This window comes from Coregonus clupeaformis, chromosome 23 (genome assembly GCF_020615455.1).
Source record: "Coregonus clupeaformis isolate EN_2021a chromosome 23, ASM2061545v1, whole genome shotgun sequence".
NCBI classification, from domain to species: domain Eukaryota; kingdom Metazoa; phylum Chordata; class Actinopteri; order Salmoniformes; family Salmonidae; genus Coregonus; species Coregonus clupeaformis.
In genome coordinates, this window is record NC_059214.1 from 20,527,744 (window position 1) to 20,541,364 (window position 13,621).

Below are 13,621 nucleotides of genomic sequence, written 5' to 3' on the forward strand. Positions count from 1 at the left end.
TGTGGTGAAAGGTGGCAGAGCTAGAGCGGTGTTTGTCAGACCATGAGACATCCCGAAAAATCGGTCTTCTCACAAAAACGTCTGTAGCGTCCGAACGGTTTGACCTATAATCTATTATGACCACGCTATGGAAAGGGGAGACTCTCACATTTTACGCTATGGCCCCACAAGTGTCAGGGGACTCGTCTGAAGTTGGTACCGTCGATGTGCCAACTTCTGTTTCTAGCATCCAAACCGGTTTGTGTCACCAGTTTAAAAAAGTGTCACCGGTTTTAAAAAATGAATGGAAGTACAGTATGAAGGTAGTTTTGCGCCTACCCAAAAAAGGGGTTAAATATGTGAGAGAAAAAAATATATATATTTCCTGAGCTTTTTTATATCTCCTAGATATAGGACAAACACTTCTAAACCTTGTTTCTTATTATTAATTTTTTGACTGTCTTTTTTGCCGTTATGAATGTGTTATTCAATGCATTTCTCTGGGCTATAGTTGTAAAGGCCAAATTAAATATTTTATTTAAAAAATATATATGACTTTTTTTTATACCTAAAGGGATCCTAAAATTCTAAATCAAATAGCTAAATTATTCATAGTATTAACCAACTTAAAACAATTCCAATTCCAACGGCTTAGACTTTTAAGAATGATGGCACATTCTGTTATGGCCCCCAGTCTCCAAACACTTAGGCGAGTCAATGACTTAGCTATGACTGTAAAAGAGTAACCTTTTATTGCCACTTTACTTAATCAATTTAAAATGGCAATGTGTCACCTGTAGGCATTGCTTAATGAAGTGCAGTGGCACTGGAACACATAATTACACAGTAGTACTGTTAAAGTGGGTCTGTAAGAGCTGTTCAGACCATACTTTCTGACTGCTGCTGGGTACTCTCTCTCTCTCGCTCTCTCTCTCTCGCTCTCTCTCTGTTTCTCTCTCGTTCTCTCTCTCTCTCGCTCTCTCGCTCTCTCTCTGTTTCTCTCTTTCTCTCTCTCTCTCACTCTCTCACTCTCTCTCTCACTCTCTCTCTCAGCTTCATGCTCCCTAGCTCACCCCCCTTTTTGCTGTTGACTTCAGCCCGCATCCATGGCAACTAAAAGCCCCCATCTATCAATCAAGTTGGATTTGATTTTGGAAATGTTAGATGCCTTCAATTGCAGAAATGATGTATGTATTCAAAAAACACTCTATCATGAGAAATATTATTAACACAATGGAATTTGGCTGTTGAGTCACCTGCATGGTTCTTGGAAGTTGGCCTGAGTATTGGTTGTAGTCACTCAGGCTCTCTACATCTACAGGGAAGGGACTCTTTCATGGCTGAACTACTAATGCAATTCTGTATAGTTCAGGCTTAGATGCATTGCATATGATTCTCATTGAATTAGGTCTAGCACTGCACATTGTAGAAAAAATAAGGCACTGTCACTCACTGCAGAATCAGGGACAAATGTAATGTAAGATTTTAATGCACCGGGGCATAATGTAGCTGAGAATTCATGAGACATAACCTTAGAAATGGTTCAGTCTAAATAGCCACTAGAGGGCTTTATGTTTTACGAATTGCCAGCTAAATATGCTGTCACATAATAAAGTCCTCCCTAATCAAATTTGTGCTGAAGTCAGGAAAGAAATGGATTGGTGTGTGTGTGTGTGTGTGTGTGTGTGTGTGTGTGTGTGTGTGTGTGTGTGTGTGTGTGTGTGTGTGTGTGTGTGTGGGTGTGGCAGCATTGCTGGCAGACCTTGTGCTACTGTGATGTCTTTGAACTCCACTGCTGAAAGAAAGCCACTCTTTAGTGTTAACTTTTCAGGTTGACGAGAGATGAAGTGTACTTGTCCTATGTTTTATACAAGAAATAATGGGCTTTCCAGGTTGACTTGTGGTGTTTTGAGTGGAAAGTTCCAACAGAGAGCAATAGTAACCTTTCGTCTCAAAGACATTCTTAGGTCAGTTTATTCAATAGAGGAGATACTGTATATGGAATGCAAACAAGCTGAAGAACTCAGTGAATGGAATATAGTGTGCTTTCACAGATAAATAAGACATTTACAACACACTGAGTGTCTTAGACTGATGCTTTGCTACTGCTAGCTTTCTCAATGTCAAGAAAATTGTGACAAAAGACAACTAGACAATAGGAAAACAGGGGGCAAGAGGGAGAGCAGAGTGCATTTTTTACAGTGAAAGGAGAGAATAAGGGAAGGATTTAGGGGGAGAATGGAAGTACAGTAATGACTGTATGATGGAGGGAGAGTGAGGATAAGGCAGATATAGAATAGAAAGATTGAGATTGAGAGGGGTTTCTGATGGTAATCACTGTCAAAAAGGAACAATATATACTGTCTGAGATTCTACCAAATGAACAACTATTTTTCTTTTAAACAGACAGGGAGGACAGGTAGGATATTGAAGAGTTCAGCATGAACAGTACACTATATTTACATTTACATTTACGTCATTTAGCAGACGCTCTTATCCAGAGCGACTTACAAATTGGTGCATTCAACCTTATGATTCATTTTTTTATATTTTTCTAATTTTTTTATTCAAATTTATTTTATTATTATAAAAAAAAAAAATTTGGGGGGGGGGTAGAAGGATTACTTTTATACTATCCCAGGTATTCCTTAAAGAGGTAGGGTTTCAAGTGTCTCCGGAAGGTGGTCAGTGACTCCGCTGTCCTGGCATCGTGAGAGAGCTTGTTCCACCATTGGGGTGCCAGAGCAGCGAACAGTTTTGACTGGGCTGAGCGGGAACTGTGCTTCCGCAGAAGTAAGGGGACCAGCAGGCCAGAGGTGGAAGAACGCAATGCCCTCGTTTGGGTGTAGGGACTGATCAGAGCCTGAAGGTAAGGAGGTGCCGTTCCCCTCACAGCTCCGTAGGCAAGCACCATGGTCTTGTAGCAGATGCGAGCTTCAACTGGAAGCCAGTGGAGTGTGCGGAGGAGCGGGGTGATGTGAGAGAACTTGGGAAGGTTGAACACCAGACGGGCTGCAGCATTCTGGATGAGTTGTAGGGGATTAATGGCACAGGCAGGGAGCCCAGCCAACAGCGAGTTGCAGTAATCCAGACGGCAGATGACAAGTGCCTGGATTAGGACCTGTGCCACTTCCTGTGTAAGGTAGGGTCGTACTCTGCGAATGTTGTAGAGCATGAACCTACAGGATCGGGTCACCACTTTGATGTTAGCGGAGAACGACAGGGTGTTGTCCAGGGTCACGCCAAGGCTCTTTGCACTCTGGGAGGAGGACACAACGGAGTTGTCAACCGTGATGGCGAGATCATGGAGCGGGCAGTCCTTCCCCGGGAGGAAGAGCAGCTCCGTCTTGCCGAGGTTCAGCTTGAGGTGGTGATCCGACATCCACACTGATATGTCTGCCAGACATGCAGAGATGCGATTCGCCACCTGGTTATCAGAAGGGGGAAAGGAGAAGATTAATTGTGTGTTGTCTGCGTAGCAATGATAGGACAGACCATGTGAGGATATGACAGAGCCAAGTGACTTGGTGTATAGAGAGAATAGGAGAGGGCCTAGAACTGAGCCTTGGGGGACACCAGTGGTGAGAGCACGTGGTGCGGAGACAGATTCTGGTAGGAGCGACCTGTCAGGTAGGACGCAATCCAAGAGTGAGCCGCGCCGGAGATGCCCAACTCGGAGAGGGTGGAGAGGAGGATCTGATGGTTTACAGTATCAAAGGCAGCAGATAGGTCTAGAAGGATGAAAGCAGAGGAGAGAGAGTTAGCTTTAGCAGTGCGGAGAGCCTCCGTGACACAGAGAAGAGCAGTCTCAGTTGAATGACCAGTCTTGAAACCTGACTGGTTTGGATCAACAAGGTCATTCTGAGAGAGATAGCAGGAGAACTGGCTATAGACGGCACGCTCAAGAGTTTTGGAGAGAAAAGAAAGAAGGGATACTGGTCTGTAGTTGTTGACATTGGAGGGATCGAGTGTAGGTTTTTTGAGGAGGGGTGCAACTCTCGCTTTCTTGAAGATGGAAGGGACATAGCCAGCGGACAAGGATGAGTTGATGAGCGAGGTGAGGGAAGAGGTCTCCGGAAATGGTCTGGAGAAAAGAGGAGGGGATAGGGTCAAGCGGGCATTATACAGTGAGGGAAAAAAGTATTTGATCCCCTGCTGATTTTGTACGTTTGCCCACTGACAAAGACATGATCAGTCTATAATTTTAATGGTAGGTTTATTTGAACAGTGAAAGACAGAATAACAACAACAAAATCCAGAAAAAACGCATTGTCAAAAATGTTATAAATTGATTTGCATTTTAATGAGGGAAATAAGTATTTGACCCCCTCTCAATCGAGCTGAGATTAGGAGCACACTCTTAAAGGTAGTGCTCTTAATCCCAGTTTGTTACCTGTATAAAATACACCTGTCCAGAGAAGCAATCAATCAATCAGATTCCAAACTCTCCACCATGGCCAAGACCAAAGAGCTCTCCAAGGATGTCAGGGACAAGATTGTAGACCTACACAAGGCTGGAATGGGCTACAAGACCATCGCCAAGCAGCTTGGTGAGAAGGTGACAACAGTTGGTGCGATATTTCGCAAATGGAAGAAACACAAAATAACTGTCAATCTCCCTCGGCCTGGGGCTCCATGCAAGATCTCACCTCGTGGAGTTCCAATGATCATGAGAACGGTGAGGAATCAGCCCAAAACTACACGGGAGGATCTTGTCAATGATCTCAAGGCAGCTGGGACCATAGTCACCAAGAAAACAATTGGTAACACACTACGCCATGAAGGACTGAAATCCTGCAGCGCCCACAAGGTCCCCCTGCTCAAGAAAACACATATACAGGGCCGTCTGAAGTTTGCCAATGAACAGGAGAACTGGGTGAAAGTGTTGTGGTCAGATGAGACCAAAATCGAGCTCTTTGGCATCAACTCAACTCGCCGAGTTTGGAGGAGGAATGCTGCCTATGACCCCAAGAACACCATCCCCACCGTCAAACATGGAGGTGGAAACATTATGCTTTAGGGGTGTTTTTCTGCTAAGGGGACAAGACAACTTCACCGCATCAAAGGGACGATGGATGGGGCCATGTACCGTCAAATCTTGGGTGAGAACCTCCTTCCCTCAGCCAGGGCATTGAAAATGGGTCGTGGATGGTATTCCAGCATGGCAATGACCAAAAACACACGGCCAAGGCAACAAAGGAGTGGCTCAAGAAGAAGTGACTGAAATAAATCTGTTCTTTAACATAAAATATAGGCTAGACACATCTAAATTGATTATTATTTGCACACAGCTGTAAACACCAAATGGCACCCTATTCCCTATATAGTGCACTACTTTTAACCAGAGGCACCCTATATAGTGCACTACTTTTGACCAGAGCCCTATAGGCCCTGTTCGAAAGCAGTGTGCTATATAGAGAATAGGGTGCCATTTGAGACGCACACATACTATACTGTTGACTTACACTGTAGTCATTTAATCAGTTTGATACCAAGGGGGCTCTTTAACCCCAGGCTTTGTTTCCATGGAGAATAGCCCAAGATCCTCTCATAAATAGCATGCAGGGATGTGTCCTCAGCTCACTGTAGTGTCATTAAACAGGTGCTTGCCAAGGTCACTTATCATATGCAGGAGCATAACAAAGTGCCTGTAATGTCTCTGTCTGAGGCAAAGATTTAAAGCAAGAATTAAACAGACAAGCATTTTGAAGTGAACACCTTCCTTATACTGCCTCAGTGCAGCTCTGTAATAATAATAATAACGGTTAGGTCAGAAGATATTTGTTCTGGTTCTTTTCTCTCTCTCGCTCTTTCTCTCCATCTCTCTCTGATGGATTAAAAGTAAATCGTTTGCAATATATGCCTACTGGTTTGGAGAAATGTTGCTTGTAAAATGCTTTTTAGTGACAGATGGACAAAAAGATCAAGTCAGGTCAATCATGTTGATTTTGTGTTTTCTTTTGTTGCTTGCGTGTTCCCAGTATAGTACAGTGTTCTAATAATGATATGGGTTTCATAAGATGTACATTTGAAAGTCCTTTAATGTGCCACTTTCAATGTTACTACTTTAATACGCTTTTGTACTACAGATTTAATGTCAAAATGAGCATCTCAGTGATTATTGCACATTAAGTATTTTTATGTGGTCTTGTTTAATAAATACAGTCCATTCTGTTAATACCCTTACGAAAAAAGATTGCAGTCAGAGTGCAGTATAACTGCAGTGCACTGCAGTATAACTACAGTTAAACTGCATTATGCAAAAATACGTTTTTTACTGCAGTAATTTTGCAGTGTAACTGCAGTTAGAGTGCAGTATAACTGTAGTTCAACCACAGTACACTGCAGTTATTCTGTAATTACTGCGTCCAAAATACCACAGTCGACTGCAGTTACTGCACTTTTACTACAGTTTCAAAACTGCAATCTTTGAAATGAAATTGGAAATGTGTGCAGTAGAGTCTTATAACCATTTACTACCTGTGGCCCATCATTAAAGTGTTTTGTAAAGCATAAGGGCATGCCTGTAAAGTGGGTAGCTCTATGCCAAGTATCCCGAGTGTAGCCAAAACACTAGCAACATGTACTTTGTTTTAGTCTGTTGTGGCTAAGACAGTAATTGCCCAATTAACTCCAGATATTTCTAAACTTGCTCCATCACTACCACTTATTAATAAGAAGGTAAGCTATATTACTGCACCAAATCAATATGTAGTGTCAGTTTATCTGTGTTTAGTGAAGGACCTCGGGAGGATTATGACACTTTACGGTTGGCCGCATTTAACAATTTCCTTAATGCATTAGTCTGAGTGTAAGGCCTTCTGTGAGAGATACTGATTAAATCAGACTGCATTCTTGTAATCTCACTCTCAGGACTTCTGATACAGGTACTTCATTCTAGAAACTGAAATGTATAGACTTTTCAATTAGCTATCCAAAAGATCAATAGACTTGTTCAATGTCCCTGAGTTGGTTTTTGAGCAGCTGAGAACTCATTGAATTCTGTATTAGCATTTTATTTGAAAGTGCAACCCACTGTGTTAAAGCTACATTTAGTCTAGATGCAGTAAAAATACATAACTCTTATCAAAAGCTGTTGTTATAACTGCTGAGTACTGATTTTAGAGAAACTCTAACACTGCTTTTTGATAAAACTTTGTAATATTTTATTTAGCAGAAGAGTGTACTTTCTGAAGCTATTAAGACCTATCTGTTTGTTCTGGCGTTAACATATTCTTTCTCTTTTTTTCAGATGTAAATGGAGAAGCAGAAGTGTCAAGAAGAAAAACAGGACATCTGCACAGTTGCAAAACGGATTTGCATTAAAAGGCAAACAACAACATCCCATCACTTTCCTCTAATACAATCCAGTACTGACAATTAATGTCAAGCAGCACATCGGTGCAGCATTATGCTGCCTTGCTGGAAGAAACGCTGCTAATGGAAAGAAAACATAAGATTCAATGCATTAAATACATATAAATGCAGCAGAATGCCTTCAAAAGTCTCATGCTTGTACGTGTTGACAGTCGTTTGCTGGGCAAGTGCTCTTTGGTACTTGGGTATATCCCGCCCGACATCCTCATATGTCAGTGGGCAGATGTCTTTGCCTATTCGGAAGACTGTGAAAACCCTTAAGAACACTACGTTCAGCAACATGCGGACGCGAACGCTGAACCCACACACCTTTGACTTTGTCATCAACGAGCCTAAGAAATGTGAGACGAACACGCCCTTCCTGGTCATCCTGATCAGCACCACACACAAAGACTTTGATGCCCGTCAGGCCATCCGGGAGACCTGGGGCGATGAGAGCACCTACAGCGACATCCGCATCATCACCCTCTTCCTGCTGGGCCGCAACACGGACGCCGTCCTCAACCAGATGGTGGAACAGGAGAGCCAGATCTTCCACGACATTGTGGTGGAGGACTTCATAGACTCATACCACAACCTCACCCTCAAGACCCTGATGGGCATGCGCTGGGTGGCCACCTTCTGCTCCCAGGCCCAGTACGTCATGAAGACAGACAGCGACATCTTTGTCAACATGGACAATCTGGTCTATAAGCTTCTGAAGCCCACCACCAAGCCCAAGAGGAGGTACTTCACGGGCTACGTCATCAACGGAGGTCCCATCAGAGACATGCGCAGTAAGTGGTACATGCCCAGAGACCTGTACCCAGAGGCTAAGTACCCCCCGTTCTGCTCGGGCACGGGGTATGTGTTCTCAGTGGACGTGGCTGAGCTGATCTATAAGACCTCGCTGCACACCAGACTGCTCCACCTGGAGGATGTGTACGTGGGACTGTGTCTGAGGAAGCTGGGCATCCACCCCTATCAGAACAGTGGCTTCAATCACTGGAAAATGGCCTACAGCCTGTGCAGGTACCGTCGTGTTATCACTGTCCATCAGATCTCACCGGAAGAAATGCACCGAATCTGGAACGACATGTCCAGCAAGAAACACCTCAGATGCTAGCGGCACCTGAGGACAACTCAGCTTGGACTCTTCTTAATTTTCTGACAGCATTAGTTCTCTATAGGCTACTAGTATACTACTGAATCCACTCTGTAGCTGTTGGGTGCATGAAGCTTGTAAAGCGCATGTTCTCATTCAAACACAGTAAAATTGTCTTGTTGCTAGTCATTTTATAATCTGTCTAGAATTCCAACTATAGACTTCACAAACTCATTTTGATGAACATTTACTCTCCAGTATACATTTTTGAAAGTAACATTTACAAGTGAAACCAGAGTTATTATTGAAAGAAAAAACGATTTATTTGTCAGTGTAAATCTATCTACTTTCTGCCAAGTTCTCATGCTGTTTTGGGGGATGCCGTTACCCACACCATGTCTCATCCCTCATCCCTCCTACCAATCTTATGGCTGGTCAACTACTGTACACACAATATACATACAATTTGAAATAGCAAATAATGCTGCAACAATGACAACAACAATATCTATATTCTGCAAACGTGTGAATGTTGTTGGTTATTTTCATATTGCTGCCATTTTTTAAGAAAATAATACAATTCTGCTGGATGTACGTCACCACTATTGGTAGTGATGTACACAGTGTTCAAAACTACATGTGTGGGTCAAACAGATGCTATACATTTTAATTTGACTGGGTCTTTATGTTTAAATATTGGTGCAAATGTAGGCTAACTGCCACTTCTTCTGGAAAGAAACAGAAAAAATGCTTTTTACATTTAGATGTTATTTATTTATTTTTTTACCCTATTCTTACAATGTACTTTAAGTAATTAATGGTGTCATGCTACATGCTTCTGATAAAACTGGCTTCTATTACTTTATACTGTACATAGAGAGCTGATTAATTAACAATTCATTACCACTACCAAGTATCAACAGACATAAATATAATTTTGTCCAAGTGACAATTTACATAGTAACAACTATCTACATTCACAAATGAATGTATTAGCATGTGTATTTGGCATATCTTCACTGAAGCACTGCTATTGAAGTAATGGGAAATGATATTTTCTAGAACTTGGATGGCTGTAATGGTCCAAATGTAATTTAAGTTTTTTTTAAGTCTAGTTTTATACTGAACAAAAATATAAACGCAACATTCAACAATTTCCAAGATTTTACTGAGTTACAGTTCATATAAGGAAATCAGTCAATTTAAATAAATTCATTAGGCCCTAATCTACGGATTTCACATGACTGGGAATACAGATATGCATCTGTTGGTCACAGATAGTTTTTTTTAAAAGGTAGGGGCGTGGATCAGAAAACCAGTCAGTATCTGGTGTGACCACCATTTGCCTCATGCAGCGTGACACATCTCCTTCGCATAGAGTTGATCAGGCTGTTGACTGTGGCCTGTGGAATGTTGTCCACTCCTCTTCAATGGCTGTGCGGAGTTGCTGGATATTGGCAGGAACTGGAACACGCTGTCGTACACGTCGATCCAGAGCATCCCAAACATGCTCAATGAGTGACATGTCTGGTGAGTGTGCAGGCCATGGAAGAACCGGACATTTTCAGCTTTCAGGAATTGTGTACAGATCCTTGCGACATGTGGCCGTGCTTTATCATAATGAAACATGAGGTGATGGCGGCGGATGAATGGCACGACAATGGGCCTCAGGATCTCATCACGGTATTTCTGTGCATTCAAATTGCCATCGATAAAATGCAATTGTGTTCATTGTCCGTAGCTTATGCCTGCCCATACCATAACCCCACCGCCACCATGGGGTACTCTGTTCACATCGCTGACATCAGCAAACCGCTTGCCTACACGACACCATACACGTGGTCTGTGGTTGAGGCCGTTTGGACGTACTGCCAAATTCTATAAAAAATTTGGCCTGCAGTCAGCATGCCAATTGCACGCTCCTCAAAATGAGACATCTGTGGCATTGTGTTGTGTGACAAAACTGCACATTTTAGTGATATTTTATTGTCCCCAGCACAAGGTCCACCTGTGTAATGATCATGCTGTTTAATCAGTTTCTTGATATCCCACACCTGTCAGGTGGATGGATTATCTTGGTAAAGGATAAATGCTCACTAACAGGAATGTAAACACATTTGTGCAAAAAAATGAGAGAAATAAGCTTTTTGTGCATATGGAAACATGGGACCAACACTTTACCTTTTACGTTTATATTTTTGTTCAGTGTATAAGCTATTGTGACACTTGACTGTGAAAGTTTAAAGATCCTGAAGGGGGTTGTTGTGATATACCGTATGTTTTGTTTTTTTACATAAAAAATATACATACTTGAAAATAATAAAACCTATTCAATGCCTTGTATACTTGTTGACCCTTATCATGCATTCATGTCGATTACATTTGTTTTTGGGGTTTAGATTTGTTGAAATACAGCTACTTGTATGGATTTTCATGTTCATCAAATTCCTTTCTATTTGTCAACAAACTCGAGTACCATCCACAAATTACTTCCAGCCACAAATATATATTTTTTATAGTTCCATGTAAATGTGTGCATTTGTAATAGTTTGAATTTTCAGTGGCTCTAGCCAGTTCAACTCACCTTGGGGATCTGCCAAACATCCACATGCCACATAGTGTCACTTGGCAGACTGTTCCGACAGCAGTGTATCTGCCAGATGGTGACATTGCCAAATTCTGTAACTTGTTTATAATAAATGGAGGCACTATTTGGCTGAAAGGATTCCTCACCGTTTCATTGCCTCTTCCGTATGTACTTGGGATGTGGGAGGAGTGACCTTCACAAAGTTGTCCAACCTGTTATAATTCATTTCCATTAGGAGATTGTAATGTTTTACAATCTGGACAGGATTACTTCAGTCAGTTAACTTTTAAGTAAATCAACATCTATTGCAGCTAAATGAATACAAAATCAACTCAACACAACATTAGTTTTAATAATAGCAATTCATTTTTATTTGTTGCTCCTCTGCAGAATTTTTTATTGGCCGATTACAGAAAGGGAACAAAGATAATATGCGGAAATGGTACACATACTGTACATAAAAAACAAAAACAATTTACCTATTCAAATAACGTATTTAGTACAAGTTAATATTTATTTACCACTTTAATTTAGAAAATAATTATAATTTAGAGCTACTGTACTTGTTTGGACAAACAAATGGCTCATCAACCTTTCAATAGTTGCCTTTGGGTTTCGTTTGCAGATGCATTGTTATACAGTACATTTCAGACTAATATATTTAGGAAAAAACATCTTGTAGTGCAGTAAGAAAGAGCAAGAAACTTAATTTTTCAAGATTTTGGCCTACATTTAATCAGATCAAGCATTAACCGGCGACAGCCGACACCCGCATAGCTGATGTTTTTGGCGGTGTCGTAAGTGTAGCTATGTTGGAGCTGTCAAATCGGTGAGCAGCTGCTCTTGATCATTGTCACGAAGCCACACCCATCCCACTCACGTTAGAAGTTCAGAATGAGAAAGTGTAGGCTATATAGAAATAATGACGCTCAAATTGAAAATCATTAAACGATTAATTTCTACCAGCCTAATCGAGATGTAGATGACATCTCACATTCCAGTGTTCGAAATTGTAAACGAGGCTGCATGGGTTTTCTCTTATTGCGATGCCGTATCACCAATGGCAATGTCCGCTTTAGGTATAATGCCAGGAGCCACCTCCGACACCAACAAACAACCGCTATGCAGATCCCGGCTAAAGCGGATCTGATTGAATAGAGCCATTTATCAATTAATTTGGCTTCCGAAAACACATCAACTGAAGCATATTACAGGATTATGGTTTGTGTTATGGTTCAAATGACCATTGTTGTCTGATGACAAAGCATACAGGTTAAATTCTCATTACAATTCATAACGTGAGTCTCCCAGGGCTAAGCATTGTTTTATCAGGTGCATATACTCTGCCCAAAATTGCATTGTAGCTTGTCCTTAGAGTATAACTATTGACTTGAGAAAATACTACCATTGAGTTGTATCACTGCTGGAATATACGGATGTATGTTTGTGAAATGGTCTTAAACCAACCAACATAAACAAGTTCTGCTTTTCGCGGTCTCACTCATTACCTACGTTCTTAGGCACAGATTAATGAACAAGGCACCTCTAGCATTTTTAAGCATCAACACTGTCATGAATAAGCAGCACATTACACACGGCAGCATTCAGGTTTCACCTTTCCTTCACTTTCACCAATAATGGGTCCCTTAAATTTGTTGGTTTACGCTCATCTATACACAGTACAGTTCATTCCTTTTAAAACATTTATAATGTTATCATGAAAATGTGCTTCTTCCATAAAATAAAGTAAATATTACATTCTGAACAAGGACTACAACACAGAGCTATGGGAAACATTTCTTTATCTCAAATGAGTAGTCTGTGAAATGGAAGTTGAAGAAGCAAATATTTTTCACTGTGAAAACGTAACGGTGAGAAACAAATAAAAGTTTCTCATTTCAATAAATAATAGTAAGATCTTCGCTGAAAGCAGAGGTAACATAATTTAAAAAACACACAACAAGTCCTAAGCCACTTTGTTTTATCCCCAGCTATTACCACCTGAGAACATCTTTAGTTTTCTTAGCTGAATCCTGTTCCGTGCACTGACCTAGCCTGGGGGGGGTTAGCGGAGAGGATCTGTGACAGAGCTGGGCATCGGGGCAGGGGAGAATGGAAGCAAGCAAGGGGTGTATGTGGTGCTTCTCGGTCTGTCTGTCTGTCTGTCTGTCTGTCTGCTCTGACCTGACTCCTCCATCTCACTTGCTTTGGCCATGATGAGGAGCGCATCAGCTAACACTCAGCTGGGCGAAGCCAATCAGCTTCACGTTGTCTGGGATCTCAGTGTCATCACAGCCAGAGACCTGATGGAGGAACAGATCAATAGGTGGGGGCCATAAAATCCTAACATTTGCGTACAACAACAACATTACCATAATCCAACACCCAATGAACAGCTGTACCCTAACAATTAGGATTGGTTTTGGCACTGATCCTACTTTATGTAGTAAGCCACTGTTTAACGGATTAATATTACTTTGACCTCTTCGCTCTTAAATCCTATAAACTAAGAAAACTTAAAGCACAGGAGAGATTTGTCCCCTTGTTACAGGGCCATGAAGACATGAGAGCAGAGTGGAGGAATTACAGTCCTT

At 41.5% G+C, this 13,621-nt stretch overlaps 2 protein-coding genes across 3 annotated transcripts in view; one reads left to right on the forward strand and one right to left on the reverse strand.

Moving 5' to 3' along the window:
* LOC121536807 (beta-1,3-galactosyltransferase 1-like) overlaps positions 1-9,597 on the forward strand; it is a 130,867-nt gene extending 121,270 nt beyond the window's left edge. The window contains exon 3 of the mRNA XM_041844377.2: positions 7,232-9,597. Coding sequence (XP_041700311.1) covers positions 7,472-8,461 — 990 coding nt within the window. The 5' untranslated portion in view covers positions 7,232-7,471 and the 3' untranslated portion in view covers positions 8,462-9,597. The remainder of the gene's footprint in view (positions 1-7,231) is intronic.
* Positions 9,598-11,380: 1,783 nt separating this feature from the next.
* The window catches only part of LOC121536806 (STE20/SPS1-related proline-alanine-rich protein kinase), a 31,405-nt gene continuing 29,164 nt past the window's right edge, over positions 11,381-13,621 (reverse strand). For both annotated transcript variants that reach the window (XM_041844376.2, XM_041844375.2), the window contains one exon: positions 11,381-13,330. In XM_041844376.2, the coding sequence (XP_041700310.1) occupies positions 13,256-13,330 (75 nt within the window). In that variant the 3' untranslated portion in view covers positions 11,381-13,255. The remainder of the gene's footprint in view (positions 13,331-13,621) is intronic.